The sequence below is a fragment of the Pagrus major genome, chromosome 22 (genome assembly GCF_040436345.1).
Source record: "Pagrus major chromosome 22, Pma_NU_1.0".
Classification (NCBI taxonomy): Eukaryota; Metazoa; Chordata; class Actinopteri; order Spariformes; family Sparidae; genus Pagrus; species Pagrus major.
The window spans coordinates 4,830,355-4,847,193 of NC_133236.1; the positions used below are offsets into that span (position 1 = coordinate 4,830,355).

Here is a 16,839-nt window from a genome sequence, read left to right on the forward strand (position 1 = left end):
TCTTGTTTCCGAGGCTTATTTAAAGCACACTCCTGCCCTGCCTTCATCTAGGCTACTCATCACTCCAGCTGTAGATGTTTAGAACAGGCTTATACTTTGGCTGAAATTGATCTGATTCTATGTTCTCTCTTTTGTCACGAGTATGTTATTTAGGATGATACCATCATGTCAAAGACTGAAAATCTTCACTTTGTTTTTCCAGCACGCTCATCTTACTTTAAGATTACTCTCAAGATTTACCCAGCTTAGCTTCAGTGCTGTCTAACATTGCATAATTCATGAATGAAATCACAAAATATTTTCCCCCTTTCAGATCGAAAAGAGAAATGCCTCTAACAGAAGCACCCCATGGCAAGAACGGCAGGTATGTGTATGTGTGTTTTTTTTAAAACTCTTCTTTAGTCCCATTAGAATGATAACAGAGGCTAGACAGGAGAATCTTATTGTGGAGATTAAAGCAGCATAACTGGACTTAGAGGCACACGGTCAACATTTTAATCACACTATTGTTAGCAGTATCTAGTGAGGAGGATGGGCAGCTTCCGTGTATTTTACTAAGCCCAATATAATCCATTCTTATCCTTCAGAATTAGGAAGTTCATAAGATTATTGGGCTGTGCTGAATAAACTTAATACGCTGACAACAAGCCACAATGCACACAATCAGACTACTGGGTCAGTGTGAGGTGTACACAACAATGAAAAGCTATTTTCTCAGTAAACCCTTGAATAGTTGCTAAATAGAGCAAGAGATGTGAAATAGGCTTTGGGAGAAGCATAAGTAGATGTACATGCAGCACGGCGGCACAGTGGTTAGCGCTGTTGCCTCACAGCAAGAAGGTTCGAGACCTGGCCGGGGCAGGGCCTCCCTGTGCGGAGCTTGCTTGTTTGCCCTCTGTGTGGGTTTTCTCCGGGTACTCTGGCTTCCTCCCATAATCCAAAGACATGCAAAAGTTAGGTTAATTGGTTACTCTAAATTCAATTCCATAGGTGTGAATGTGAGCGTGAATGGTTGTTTGTCCCTATATGTCAGCCCTGTGATGAACTGGCAACTTATCCAGGGTGTACCCCGCTGTCGCCCAATGTCAGCTGGGATCGGTTCCAAGTAAAAATTCAGTTATTATCTAATCACCCTCATGCCACTCAAAAGTTGAGTGAAGTTTCATAGTCCACAAAACATTTCTGGAGCTTCACAGCAAAACAGTGTTGCAGCATTCTCCTAAACAACTTGAGTAAGCAGGGACTTGTTTTAGAACATAAAAACAACCTAACAACACATAAAATGGCTACATACAGCTTGCCCGGCGTAATCCAAGCCTCCAAGCCTAGCTGCTAGGCTAAAAGCAATGGCTGAAGTGGGTACACAAGCTCAACAGCACGAAAAGGGTGTAAGTGACGTCTTTTCAAATCAGTTTGGGATCTCCCGGCTTCAGGAGATTATTATGATGGCTGAACTGTATGAAGCCATTTTATGTTTTCTTAGGTTGTTTTTTCTTTATGTTTTAAAACAAGTCCCTCTGCTTCTCTCTCTCTCTTTGTCTGTCTCTCTCTCTCTTTGTCTCTCTCTCTGTCTGTCTCTGTCTCTCTCTCTTTCTCTGTCTCTCTCTCAATTCAAAGGGGCTTTATTGGCATGAAAGTTTAACAACAATTTTGCCAAAGCATATGTCCAAACAGTTGGACAGAACACAACAAATAACAACACAAACACAACACAAAGATTGATTTACATTAATTATATATACAGTATATACAGTATACTGTATGTGCGTGTGCCTGCGTGTGTGTGTGTGTGTGTGTGTGTGTGTGTGTGTGTGTGTCGGTCACTCACTGTCCCTCAGGTTGTGGCATGTTGACACATATTGGGCAGCAAGATATGCCCTGTCTCCTTCTCCCAGGAGTATTTTTAATTTTGATATGTCGTTCAGCTCTTTGAAGTCTGAGATTACGGAATTAAACTTGTTAAAATAAATGTTCCTCGTTTCGTTGAATGTTTTACATTGTAGGAGAAAGCGCATCTCTGTCTCAACCTCACCTCTCTCTCTGTCTCTCTGTCTCACTCTCTCTGTCTCTGTCTCACTGTCTCTCTCTCCATCATCTGCTGCCATATATACATTTAAATCGCTATCTTGCAGAGGTGTTCTGACCTATTACTTATGGATGTTCTAATGAGAAATAAAAGCCAAAACCAAGCAGCAGAGAATTTGTTTGATTATATGTTATTGTTACTGTCTGACCACCTTTATTGGGGGAAATGCAGTCCAAAGTAATTTCCTCCAACTCTGCTCAATTCTTTTTATTTTTTTATGCGTGACATAAAATATGAATTGGCAAAATGTGAATATTTTACTTGTAATTAAAAGATTAATTGGAAAGACTACCAGAAAATAACTTAATCTTTTACAGTTTGTGTTTGTTGTATTTATGTCTCTTATATTAAGTTCTTATTTATTGCTTGTGAGATAAACCCTGTTAAAGGACAGTATGCTTTGAGATCAGACGAGCATGACCCGTTTGCTAACCAATGGCACCTTCAATCAAATCTTCATCATAATTGTAGAAGTCAACAGGTGATTTCAACCATTATTAACCATTCTTACACGTACGTCTGTTTGCTGACTTGTTACGAAGGCTGGCTTACACTTAAAATTATATATCTGGCAATGCCCATGGGAAAAAAGCAAGGTTTGGGTTCAAATAGACCCTTTTTACAATGTTAAACTATGCATTTAAAAAGGGAAGAGTCATGTAAGTAATAATACAATTGCAGAATTGTTCAGAATCCTTTGTAGAGACCTTAAACCCCATACATTATGGTTTGGAAATAAACTGTGAAATTGTTTTCCTACAATTTCCATCAGTCCCATCTTCAAGAGGAGTCCAGATATAACTAAAGCCTGGGGTTCGAGCACAGATCGGCTGCTGAGGATAGAGGACCATGACTTTACAATGCGACCAGGATTTGGAGGTAAGGAACTTTATCCTGATCTAAATGGAGCAGTGCCAATCTGTTGGCAGGCAGCCAGCAGACTGGGACTTCTCCTTAAAGATGCTTCTGCTTTAATTCAGTGTCCACAGTCCTTAGCCACATCAAGTGCTCTTTTACAGTCTACACTAAACCCCACATCACACAACCCGATCTATACACTCATCTAAATGTGGGAGGTGGGAGTGTCCAGCACTGGCTTGTAGAGATGACATAACAGACCAGGATTTTGTCTGAGCCATGTTGCTGTGGGCCAGTGATTAATTATTATCAAGCAGTCACAGTCTGTAGCTTTAAGTTTCTATCACTCCCATCTTAATCTGCCACATTAGCAGCGTTCAAAGTCTGAGTCTTTGATGTGTTTTCCATTATTACCCACTGTGGTGTCATGGATTTGTATGTAAAGTAAATGCTAAATCCATCCATTTACTTATTCAGTGGATTTTTGAAGTTTTTTCCAGCAAAACAAGCAATGTCTCCCAGCTCCTCTTCAATTCTCAGAATCTGGTTGTATTTGGCCAAACGCTCAGAGCAACACGGTGCACCAGCCTGTCCAGTGTCCAGTGCACAGGCCAACCACCAAATCCACTATGAAGGTGTCCTCAGTTGCACCAGAGCGATGGCTGACCATGGCACCCCAGCCGCTCTCCTGAGCCATCTTACATGCTCGCATAGATTCTGTAACTGTGCCAATCTGATTGACTTCACACAACAGACAGATGCAGGCCTTCTCGTCCACAGCCTTGCTGATGTGATCAGGGTTGGTAACTGTGAGATCGTCGCCAATGATCTGGATTTCTGTGCTTCCAGTGAAGTTGGTCCAGGCCGCCCAGTCGTCCTGGTCAAAGGGGTCCTCAAAGAAAACCACTGGATAATCCTTTACAAAGTTCTTGTAGAGATCAGCCAGCTCGTCAGGAGTTATGTCACGGCTTGGCAACGTCCATGCCAATCCCAACCTCGTCTGTGTATCCTGCTTTGGTAATGGCCTCCTTTATTGCCTCCAGAGTTCTTTGTTCTCCAGGATGTTTGAAGCAAAGCCACCTTCATCGCCCACATTAGTGGCATCCTGGCTTTATTTCATCTTTATGATGTTTTTGAGATTGTGGTAGACCTCGGCTCCGATGTGCTTTGAAGGTGCTTGCACCACTGGGCAGGAACAAGAACTCTTGCATGGCGAGCTTGTTTCCTGCGTGAGGGCCGGCCCTTGATCACACTGAAGGCCGGCACGGGCAAGATGACCTAGGGGTTTTCTACAAGGTCAGCAATGAGACGAGACGGGGGGAAATCATTCTCTGCTGCACCATCTTTGCAAACAGCCAGGGACACACCCAGGATGGCATTTGCTCCGAGTTTGGATTTGTTCTCTGCGCTGTCCAGGTCAAGCATTATCTGGTAAATCTCTCTTGCTCGACCACAGATACCAGTGCAGGCGCGATAGTTTCATTTATGTTTTCTTCAGTCTGTGAGACTCCTTTCCCAAGGTAGCGAGACTTGTCATTGTCCCTCAACTCCAAGGCTTCGTAGTTTCCAGTAGATGCACCGCTTGGTACAGCTGCCCTGAACAAGCCTTTGTCAGTGTAAAGGTCAACCTCTACGGTGGGGTTTCCACGAGAATCAAAGATCTCTCAGGCGCCTACATGTTGTAGGACCTTGCTGTCAACCGTTGGCAAGTTCAGACAGATCAGTGGAGAGGAAGTAGAAGTGCTGAAGCTGCTGATCGAAGCCACATCAGGAAATTTGAGCTGGATTGAGTCTGATACTTACTTACCTACTTACTTACTTACTTACTTAGTGGAGGGTTGTTATGCTAAAGTTTATGTTTTCGGGGATAATACTGCTAATACTAAAGATATTTCAGACATCCCTCAAAATGATATCTATACATGCTTTACATGCCTCTCTATTGAAGTGAGCAAGTGAGGATGTTATGACACATTTGCAGTTAGCATGCTAACCAGCTACATGGTGGCGCTGGTGTGCTGCGCGGCGTGTAGATGCTCCGGAGAATGAGAGGCAAGGGCAGTGTGCCGCAGAGCTGCAGAGAGTTGGTTCGCTGACAGGCAGGCGAGCACGCAGGAGAACACTGCAGGCAGAGAAAAACAAAGTTAAGTCTTGAGACTGAGAACACGAGTACACTAGAGACCAGCTAGTAAACATCGACTGAGCCATCTACCGTGTGTGAACGATGCAATCATCTGGCAGCAGGTAGCGTTGAGAGCAGAGCTTATCAGCAGGCGCTGACTGCCAATCTGCTGCAGATGCGTGCGCGTCAGCGACTCCAGGGACAGCAAACTCCACCCAGCCTCAGTGCACCCCTGCATGCAAAACAGAAAATAGCACCAAGCACCAAAACACAAATAATCCCCCACAAAATGAGATTGTGACAGTTTGTTTGGAGTATGAATTTGACAGCTGGCCAGTTCTTATATATTGCACCATTATTGAACCAAACTAAACTTCTTCCTAGAGTAGATTTGCTGTAGCTTAATAGCAAAGCTAGCTTTCAAAGTAGCTCCCCCAACACTGACCGTAGGTAAGGCAACATTTTTTAAATAAAAACCGGGGACATTTTCAGTTCAGTGGTCGATATACAATAATTACAATATTTAATGATATTATCTATGAAATGAAAAATGTGGATGATTGTGGTTTCACATGTTTTGACCATGTTAACTGCTGTAATAAAACTATGGTGCAGGTTTAAAGTAGGCTACATAAATTATCAAATGTTATGATGCTGCAGTAAAATGTTCCCTGTCAATGTTTTACTTTTATATCTGATGTTTTGGATTAATGTTACTGCTAATTCATGTCTATGTGTCATTTTACTACTGAAGATGTTAAGGTTGAGCTCATTCCAACTACTGTACTTTTTATACTGTTGGCTAGTTTCATCTACAGCAATGCACCATATTGTATAAGATCATTATATGTTTGTATGTTTTCAGCTTTGCTATGATGCATAGAGGGTTTTTAAAGAGTTTATTTAGTTTCAGAAGCAGGAGAATTTCTTCGATACGTGAAAGAAACACTTCATCCTTCAGTTTATCACAAACATTCAACATCAACACATCTGGAGATTTGACTGTACAGGAAGTGGAGCAAAAACTTTCATCTTTAAAGGAACTAGTAACTAAAGTTGTCAGACAATTGTAGTGGAGTAAGGATACAATATTTGCCTCTTTGCCTGAGTTGTAGTGAAGTTGAAGTATAAAGTGTCACAAAATGGAAATACTCAATTAAGTACAAGTAACTCACATTTATACTTAACAACAGTACTTGAATAAATATACTTAGAAACTTACATTCCACCATTGGCTAACACACTGTGACAAAAAACTAACTATATTACAGTGAAATTACAACCCAGATGGACCTGTCCAATCCAAGCCATTCTTTTTAGTCTGAAATCTTAATTTTTCCTTCTCATGCTCCTCTCCTTCCTCTCCAATCCATAACAACATAAAACACAATTTAGATCAATACTTTGGCTAACATATTCCCATTTTTGCCTCAGTTTTGTATTTTATCTTAAAAACATTGTTTGGAATACTTAATTTGCACACTCTGTAAACATATCATTACCTTTCCTCCTGTATACGATATGATACGATATACTTTATTGTTCCCATAGGGAAACTTGTCTTGCACTCAAATGCTGCGCACATAAATGCCTCCAAGCTACAGCAAAATAAACTGCACATAACAAATATTGCACCCACCCCATGATGTACAAAAGTCACCATGGTGTTCAGCCCAAAACACACTTGTTACAGTCACACAACACAATCCAGTAAAATTAAGAGAAGGCATAAAACAGCAGCAGCATGAGTCCGGGTTAGCAGGGCAGCACCACCATGCATCTCATTCACTCTTCTTCCTATCCAGTCTTCCACCTGATTGTAGAAACCAGCGAGAACAAGTTACATTTTGAAAGTATCCAACTGAAAAAAATCCCACCCCAACGCACACTGCCTAACTACACCGACACCAACTGCCTGCGTTTTCCACAACTGAATAGACAATGGATAGTGAAAATCCCAAGGGACATCGTGCCAAATTTCAAGATAAAACAAAATATTCGGTAACCCATTAGCTACCATTAGCCTTCAACCAATTCCTAGTTAACATTACCATTTGATTACATCAGGTGCATTTCACTTCCTGGCTTAATAGGCTAAATGTGTCCTAGATGTGCATTAATATTTTTGGAAATTAATTTATGTCTTTCCTACTGTATCATGTAACACAAATGGTAATGTTAGCTAGAAGCAGTAGCTTATTATCAAATATGTTTTTCTACCTTGAGTTATGGCTCAATGTCGCTCCAGATTTTCATTATCCATCGTCTTTACAGTTGCTGATCAATCACAAAGTTGTGAATTTGGAAATCATGTGAATATGATCTATTGTTCACATTGTCCAATTCTATGATAATTCATTAGGAGGATTCAAAGAATGTTTCCCTGTTTAAAAGAAAAGTAAGACAAAAACAAACAGTCTGCTGTATAATGTCGGTTAGGATTATAGTACTTACTCCACTGGCTTTGTGACATCTTTTTGGGAAATCTGCACCCAACTGCTTTCATGGGGATTTGGATAAAAGAGAGCAGAAGTCATTGTTTAAAGCAAAAGGATTGACATAAAAAGGAGTCACAACCTCTGTATCAACACAGATAATCCGGTTCCAAATGAGGCACCTGGTCGACATCTGCACGCACTGCTGTAGTGCTGTGTTTTAAGATGACACTCATATCAACACTCCTGTAAATAACAGCTTAATGCATCTTTGTAAACTGTTGCATATTCTTGCAGGGCCTGCAGTCCCAGTTGGAGTGGATGTTCAGGTTGAAAGTTTGGATGCTATTTCAGAGGTTGATATGGTATGTCTGGACCAAAGTGTAAGTCAGACAATTCATGTATATTGTTAGTTGGGATAGTGCTGTAACAGACTGTATTGTATTTCTTTGTTAAAGGACTTTACTATGACCCTGTATCTGAGGCACTACTGGAAAGATGAACGTCTGGCCTTTAAAAGCAACCACAACCAGAGCATGACCTTCGATAGCCGCCTGGTGAAGAAAATCTGGGTACCTGACATGTTTTTTGTCCATTCTAAGAGGTCCTTCACCCATGACACCACCACTGACAACGTCATGCTGAGAGTTTACCCAGATGGCAAAGTCCTTTACAGCCTCAGGTAATTCCCTCCGACACAGACGAAAACAGATCAGCTCTAACCTTCCGCAAATTAATACATGATGAAACACATACATGCTATATTTACATCATGTTTTCAACATGACTTTCAACAGTTTCAGGTTTGAGTGGTGCTCTTTTATTTCCATCATCTCATTATGTCCTCTTTTTCTGCAATAGCTTAAAGTTCTCATGAACTCAAAATTGATGTTTAACCTGTTAAGCCCGAGCAGAGCCCAATTGGGTTATTTTTTGAGCACCTATGGTAACATACAAGTGAAATACATAGTTCGGTACCCATAGAAAATTTAAATGGCACAGATCTTGCCAAAATGTGCCAATATGGAGATTCTGCCCAAGTACTCTGTACTAAAACCTCTCTAATTTTGGTCTCATTCACTTTATTAGCATAAGAGTTGGCAGAGGTAACAAATATCTGAACAAATATTTAAAGTGTTCCCTTTATTATGATACCTTGGTTTTTCAAATAGACCTTGTAGTTGCAGAGATACACTGTTAATTATCAAGCAGAGACACAAAATAGAGGCTAGTTCTTCAGGTTAAGTGTTGTTATGACATATATCTTTGCTCTATATCTAACCAATAGTCCAGTATAAGGTCCAACAATATGTTGTACAACAATTGTTTTGTAGGTGTTCTTAATGGTAGCCTATTTTAGAGCTTGTGATTTCTTGTAAAAAAAAAAAATTAAATAAAGAAAATGTTGATGACTCATCCTGCACTTAGGGGTATATACCAATTTTTTTGTCCAATAAAGGCTCTCTAAATTTTTATGAAGTGGCCATAGATGTTGCGGTATGAGGTAGCTCGGTTAGCCGTGCAGCTAAGTTAGCACCCGGTACTGTATTCTCTGTCATCAGACTGGCCTCTGTCTATTCAGAGGCTGTGTTGGAGAAAGCGATCGTCCATGTGCATGTCCATGTTCCTGTGTGTGCCAAATTTACCTCGGCCTGCAAATTTGACACTGCAGTTTCTCCACGTGCATCTGGACATATTTCTCTGTTGTCTTTGGGACTAGATATAAGCAGCACATGTACTACTTTTTAACTGGGGCAGGTTATGATGTTAGTGGGTGTTCAGGGATGTAATTACCGTTGGCTGTTCTGCCAAGACAAAGTGGCACCAGCTGCCGTGGTACAAGATGTGTATTTAAGGGGATAACATTCTGCCAATTACGACCGCTAATACTGCTGAGCAAGACCTTGTAATTTTGGGAGCGATAGGAGGCTCCGGGCCAAGATAGTTGATTTTGTAATCCACATTACAGAGCCTGGCAGAGATTAGCAGCTGGCCATCTGCCTCCTGTTGTGACCAGCATAGTGCTGACTTCCTGACAGACTGGTCCAAACTAAATTCAAATGGTGACATTAACATCTACAACAATATCTACATTCACTGTTTGATGTGAAATGTCTGGATTGAGGGTGAGTGATACATGCTGTTGATAGCAGGAGTCTAATGATCAATAGAAATTATCTTTTAAATCCACATCTCAAAAATAAAATCAAACAAAACTCCTGTTATCTTAAGTCTGCAATCTGGTTAGGACTCAAACATCCTGAACTTGATGTAGAATGTGGTGTATGCGACCTGGTGAATGTATACCATGTGAATGAGGGAAGAGTTATTGATGGTAAATAGTAGATATAACCATACTCATCACATGACCTGGGTTAATCTGTGCGGTTGGTGCTAGTTGGAGATTTTCCAGACTAAGGCAGATTGGCGGGTGAGGATGACAGTTTGTAGACCTGGCCCGCAAACCGTGTGGCCTCCTCTTGTCCTGTGAGCTGGATTATGTATTTTCATTTATCATCTCCGTGCTGGAAACCAAATCTCTGCTGAAACCCCGACCCACACAGTGTTTGATGCGAATATAGAGGGGTTATTCTCTGCTCAAGGTTAGAAATGCATCATGGGCCTTTAAAAAGTCCTGGGGCTATATTTACAGTATTAAGCACCCCATTAAAACTGCAAACATCTTAGTCTCACATCCCCCATGAATACTGTAGCCTTTAACACTGGCTTGTACCTCACAGACAGCCACTGTTTTTCATGTATTTCACTATTGAAAGGGAAATCAATTTGCCAGACTTTGTTGAGTTTGGTAATCCTCAGTTGAACACCAGGCCTGTTTCCACCAAAGGAACTCTTCGAGGGTACTGGGATAAAAGTAATTGGGCATGGGACAAACACTTCTTGCTGTCATTTCCTTGTGTTGGAAAACTCTGCCATTTGTTATTGGACTTGTTTGAATTATCTTTATGGTTCTTTATATAAATGTAAACACAAACAGAAATGCTTAGTTCCTGAGTGTAGTTCTTCTGGCCCCATAATTTTGAATAATTTGGTTGAAAAATCAATATGGCCTTAAAATAATACTTCAATATTTCCAGGCTATATCATGATACACACTATATGTATTGATATTTTAAAATCTCCTCAAAAGCACTTCATACATGCTAGGACTGGACAACAAAACAGAATATCAAGATATTTTTGACCAAATACCTTTATATCGATAATGTGGCAATACTGTAGGGATGACTATTGTCACAAAATACATGTAAACACAATGTTTGGTAAATAATCATCACTAAGGTGGATATAATGACTAAGTAGGTAAAGGCAAGAATTAGAACAAGTTGAACCATCTGAGAAGCTTTAAAACCAGGAAAAGACAGCACTTATGTCATATCACAATATAATGATATTCAAAATAGTCACAGGAGTTACATCCACAACTATGCCGTTCCTGTTTGCTTTCCCAATGCTTCTGAAGGAAAATCAAAGATGAGGCACATTGGACAAATAGCAGATTACAAAGCAGCTTCACTTTAGACAGCAGTGGATGTTAGAATGGTGCAGAGGTAGGAAAGGGCAGAAAACACAGGACAGGACGAAGCCTGTCACCAAACTAGCAAGACATTCCTGTGTGTTTTTGCGGGTTATTTTTCTGCTGGGTGATGTGTATGTTTACTTGCTGGTATTGGAGGATACCCAACTAGAATACATACTGCTTTAATAAATGGTTACAAACCTGACAAGAGTGTCTTGACAGAATTTGAGATTTGTTTTCATGAAAGCAGATACAGTAAGATTGTCTTGTGCTGTAGAACAAATACAATAGTAATTCTTACCTATTACATTTTTTTAGGATTAACTATGCTCATACCCCAACAGTCACATTACTCCAGCTGACTGTGTTGTCATTGCAGGGTGACGGTCACAGCCATGTGTAGCATGGACCTGAGCCGCTTCCCTCTCGATACTCAGACGTGCTCTTTGGAGATAGAGAGCTGTAAGTGATCAGCTTAATGTGGCTTTTCCTCTCCTTATTACTTACAACTACATTCTGATAATTCCTTTGACTTCTGTTCAGTAGTACGGTGTAGCTGCAGATGCATGAGATTATTCTCCTTCTGTCCTGTTTCACATATGTGAACATGCTGGATTAAGAAAATGTTATTAAATTATTATTGACGACTGCAGACTGTGTTCTTGCTGCATTGAGTCTTCATTTTGGTGTTATTTTCATATTAGTTACAACAGAACTTGTGCCACACATAGTTTATGCTCTTTGTTTCTTCAGATGCATACACAGATGATGACCTGATGCTCTACTGGAAGGAAGGGAACCGGTCATTAAACACAGACAAGGGGATTTCTCTCTCCCAGTTTCTGATCCAGGAGTTCCACACCACCACAAGGCTGGCCTTTTACAGCAGCACAGGTACTGACACAAAGTGCAGAGCTGTCTTTTGATAAAGGCATACATTATCGTCAACTTCTAACTTCATCTCTCCTCCAGGCTGGTACAACCGTCTGTACATCAACTTTACTCTGCGGCGTCACATCTTCTTTTTCCTGCTGCAGACCTACTTCCCTGCCACTCTCATGGTCATGCTGTCCTGGGTGTCCTTCTGGATCGACCGCAGGGCCGTTCCTGCCAGAGTGCCACTGGGTGAGACTGCTTGGCTATGGTTAGCTAACTGTGGCAGTGGTTAGTTAGACGATTAGTGGTTTAGCTCTTTTGGGAGTTTGGGAATTTTATCCTTATCAGAATCCAGTGTCTAAGGATAGAGGGTGTCATATGATTCATGATATTGGACTATATGAATAAAAAATTAATTAATTAATACAGTTGACTTAAATGCTTGCTGTTGAGCTGATTTGGACAGTTTCTCACATGATAATTATGTTATGGAAGCCAACTGCTGACTTTTATGACATTATTTAATCAAATCAAATTTAAATGCATATCATGTATGACAAAATGTTAATGAATATGTTTGAAAATAATAATTACTGCTCAAGTGCCATTTCAAATGCAACGTTATTATTGTTATGGCAGCATAGTAATTTTAAATGAAAAAAAACATGTGACTTCCTTTCTTGTATTTTTTGTCATACATCATGCATACACAAGTGGAAAATAAACTGCAATTTCATGACAGCAACATTATCTAACTTTTTTACCTTAAAATAACAGCTTCAAAATCATTGTGATGGTACAGTGTCTTATAATAGGGTGAATGGTGTTTCTGTCACAGCCACTCCAGCCCCATCACTTGTTTCTGCACTGTAACTTCAGTGAGAGGGTAGGATCACAGCATTACATACATGTTTACTTCAACAAACACATTTTCAAGACATAACATTGTTATGATGTAATGAGTTTTGTCTGTGGTTAGCACCTATGTTACGTCTGACAAATTGTTACAGACCTGGGATTTGGATTTATGCCAGTGGTGTTGCACTCAGAAACTGTGGGGGGCACCAAATCGCACAGAATGTCAATGTGTACTTAAGTTTAAAATGTATCCACTTTATGTAACTTTAAAGGAAAAGTTCACCCAAAAAATGAAAACTTTGTCATTTTCTACTCAACCCCATGCCAACTGAAAGTCAGGTGACGTTTTAATTGTCCACAAACAATTCCTTGAGCTTCACAGCAAAACAGTGTTGCAGCATTCTTCTTAACAACTAAAGCAGATGGGGACTTGTTTTTAAATAGAAAAAAAAAGGAAAAGTACTCAACAATAAACAAAAAATGGCTCCATTTAGTTTGTCCTGGCGTAAACCAAGTCTTTGGAAGCTACAAGATCCAATTAGAACTGATTTGAAAAGATGTTATTTACACCCTCGACGTGGGGTCGAGCTCATGGACAAACTTCAGATGGGTTCTTCTCAAATCAATTTGGGATCTCAGGGTTTCCAGAGACTTAGATTACGCCAAACAAGCTGTGTGGAGCCATTTTGTTTGTTTTTTTCCCTGTTGTCTTACGTTTTAAAACAAGTCTCCGTCTCCGTCAGTTGTTTAGGAGAATGCTGCAACATTGTCTTACCGTGAAGCTCCAGAAATGTTTTGCGGATCATGGAATCTCGACTGAGTTTCCATTAGCATTAGAGTGTGAGTAAATAATGACAAATGAATAATTTTTTATTTTTGGGTGAACTTTTCCTTTAGCATTGGCAGCCCACAATTTCTTTTTTTGTTGTTGGCAATGATGGGCAACCATTTAAATCTCAAATGTTGTTGAATTCTAGTTAGTAAAATATTTGGCTCTTTGTGTGAGTCAGTGTTGGTACGTACCCAACACCAGAGCCAGAACCAAATGAGCAAACAGGTGGAAGAAGCAGTGTCTTGAAAGTGTCTCTTGTCTCTTCTTTCAGACAAATGTGCCCTCTTGAAGATCAGACATGACTGTTTTCACCTCATCTGAACTTGTTGCCCTGCTTCAGGTATAACGACGGTGCTCACCATGTCCACCATCATTACCGGAGTCAACGCTTCCATGCCCAGGGTGTCATACATCAAAGCAGTGGACATTTACCTGTGGGTCAGTTTTGTCTTTGTGTTCCTGTCGGTGATAGAATACGCCGCAGTCAACTACCTGTCTACTCTACAAGAACGCAAGGAGAGGAAACTCAGAGAGAGGGTTAGTACCAGTCTCTCATCTTCATGCCCATAGATACCATGTGGTACATGTACATTTACTGACGCTCTTTATATTCTTAACCAGGTTAGTATCATGGTTCGAGGGACAGTGATATTGGGTGGTTGGTTTGCTTGGCCAACTATTGCTTGAACTGCCATGAAATTTAGGTGGCCTAAATATTAATTTTAAGTTAAGTTCATAATATTGTTAATGCTGACTCTTTATAATCAGGTCAACATTTGAATTGGATTTGATTTTTGGATTTTATGACCACTATATGCCAAACTTTTCCATGTTAGTAGCTACAATTTTGAAAACATTATCTGTTGTCACTGTAAGCATGTTAGCATGCTGATGTTAATATTTAGCCCAACGCACCACTGTGCCTTAAAGCTAGGGTTGGTAAGTTATTCTAGAAGATTTTTTTGTTTTATTTAATTTGGCTTGTATGTAATCATAAATGGTAAGTAGACTTGCAATTCTAGAGCACTTTTCCAGTCTACTGACCACTCAAAGCGCTTTACAACGTAAGGTGCCACTTGCTCATCAGGAGCAATTTGGGGTTCAGCATCAAGAATACTTGCAGCAGACATGCAGCTGGGGGAACCAGGGATTTGAACCAGTGACCTTCTGATTTCTGGACAACCCGCTCTATATCCTGAGCCACATGATTGCTGTCTGTCTAATAACATACCTGCCTGCCTTCCCATGCACTCATTGCGCATGACTGGAGTCTACCACAAGGCTAGGATATATTGCTACTGCTATTTGCACGCTAGTCACACAAGAATGAAAGAAAAAGTGCCGCCAAAATTTCCAACTACTAACATGCTAGCTTGACGGCGGTGAGCACAAACTAATAGCCATGTTTGTTGATGCTGTCATTACATTATAATGTGTGTGTGTATTGGGGGTGGACATGTAGTGTTTAGTACCTTTTATATCCTTGCAGCTGCCGTGTACTTGTGGCATGGCTCATCCTGGCATGATGTCAGCCAGCTACAGTGAGGTTGATGCCAACACAACAGGGAATTATGGCATGCCAGAAGAGAACGGGGTGAAACGCGAGAGGATGCTGGTGCAGCTGGCGATGGAGAGCGACCAGGTCACTGGCCATGTTGGCAGCGGCACCTACAGCAACGCCTGGATTGATACACATGCCATAGATAAGTACTCCCGGGTCATCTTTCCTGGATCTTACATCCTCTTCAACATCATCTACTGGTCTATCTACTCCTAATGCAGATGGGACTCAAACAGACCTGTGGGTGGCCAAGGTCTGAACACCTCTAGCAGAAGTGTGAAAAATCGGCCACCCCACTTGTCAAAGTGGTGAACAGATGCACTTATAGTAGAGCGGGGACTTGTGCACTAAACTTGCAGATTCAGGATTTTGTGTCTTGTGTCAGATTTGTAAGAAAGAAAATGGAGCGGACCAATCCAAAGAAAGAAAGAAGTCTTCATGCAGAACCCAGAACCAGAGGTCCTGACACGAGCTGGGTCAACGCTCAACACATTCTACTTAAACTCCATCTTCAGTCACTGCAAAATGTTGAGAACCCCAGAGGACCTGGGAAGTTGAATCAAGTAAATCAGCCAATCAAAACACAACAATAACCCAATGTAGCTTCATCACAGGACTACAAGAGTACCATGATGTGTACTTAAAAGGCGTTAAATTGTTGCCTGGGAGCAGCTATGCCAGGAAATTTTGAATTTAACAAGCTGTTATCTGCCAATTGTTAATATATATATAATATAAATATATATATTTTTTCCAACTTGAAAGAAAAAGCAGGCAGCACATCATTAAATACTGATCGGAAACTTTTTTGGTTTGGGTTAGTTGCCTTTATAGATCCTTATAAGATGCTTACAGTATTAACAGTAATAGTAATAAACATAATTTATATAATAATAATGTAATCATTGATAGTAGCATCATAAACATGTTTATTGTTAGATTTAAAGAAATTAAGCACTTATAAGAAACTTGTTCAGTATATGCTTAATACTTAATACTTGTTTACTAAACCTTTTTTGCTGCTTGATGAAAGGTCATATTGTTCGTACATTTTTATTTAGACAAATAACATGTTTATAACTGTCTCTGTAAGAATTCTAAGTTGGGTCCAGCTTCGAACAAGGTTTGTCAGCCAATAGAATATTGCCATTGGTATCAAGTGGTACCTGTGTAAGTCTTGTTAGTGGCCAGTTAATGTTAACATTAGCTAGCTAGCGTGAGCAACATTAGCTAGTGCAACAAACTGGCAACCAATTTGGGGGCATATGATTGGAACAACAGCGGTGTTGTGATGTAAATGCACTTTGCTTTGCTGCTATCAGTTATTTTTAAGAAAAGATTACAGGACATGTTGTAAGACCTTCAGGGCCCTTATCATTATACAAATGTAAGAAACTCATAAGGCATTTATTAACATTCTTAAGCAGTCTATAAACTGTGAACAAGTTTATTATAAGTTCTTATAAACATCTTCTAATAATGAACCTGTTGATGATGCTATTACAAACACTTACACAGGCAACACTTATTTCAAGGACCTTAATATAAAGCATCACCCAGGTGAGCACTAAAAGGCAACAATGTGTGATCTTATTCTTTGTTGTGGATCAACTGAAGCAAACTAAACTACAGTGAAAATGAGAGTCAGAGACCTTTTTGACCGGTTGACT

General features: G+C 40.2%; 1 protein-coding gene and 1 pseudogene across 1 annotated transcript; one reads left to right on the plus strand and one right to left on the minus strand.

The window, feature by feature from the left end:
* Positions 1 to 320: 320 nt before the first annotated feature.
* On the plus strand, positions 321 to 15,385 carry LOC141018078 (gamma-aminobutyric acid receptor subunit rho-1-like). Its single transcript, XM_073492957.1, has 9 exons — positions 321 to 364; positions 2,859 to 2,965; positions 7,799 to 7,866; positions 7,960 to 8,183; positions 11,422 to 11,504; positions 11,796 to 11,936; positions 12,015 to 12,167; positions 13,949 to 14,145; positions 15,098 to 15,385. Exons 1-9 carry the CDS (start codon positions 327 to 329, stop codon positions 15,383 to 15,385), a joined length of 1,299 nt encoding a protein of 432 aa, XP_073349058.1. The 5' UTR covers positions 321 to 326.
* Positions 3,410 to 4,369, minus strand: LOC141018173 (alpha-enolase-like; annotated as a pseudogene).
* Positions 15,386 to 16,839: the final 1,454 nt, after the last annotated feature.

Bases quoted from the DNA above. Each gene is read 5' to 3' on its own strand.
- LOC141018078 (XM_073492957.1), top strand. From the start codon at position 327: ATGCCTCTAACAGAAGCACCCCATGGCAAGAACGGCAG. The intron at 12,168-13,948 runs GTGAGACTGCTT...GCCCTGCTTCAG, and splicing joins TCCTGCCAGAGTGCCACTGG to GTATAACGACGGTGCTCACC. The intron at 14,146-15,097 runs GTTAGTACCAGT...ATATCCTTGCAG, and splicing joins AGAGGAAACTCAGAGAGAGG to CTGCCGTGTACTTGTGGCAT.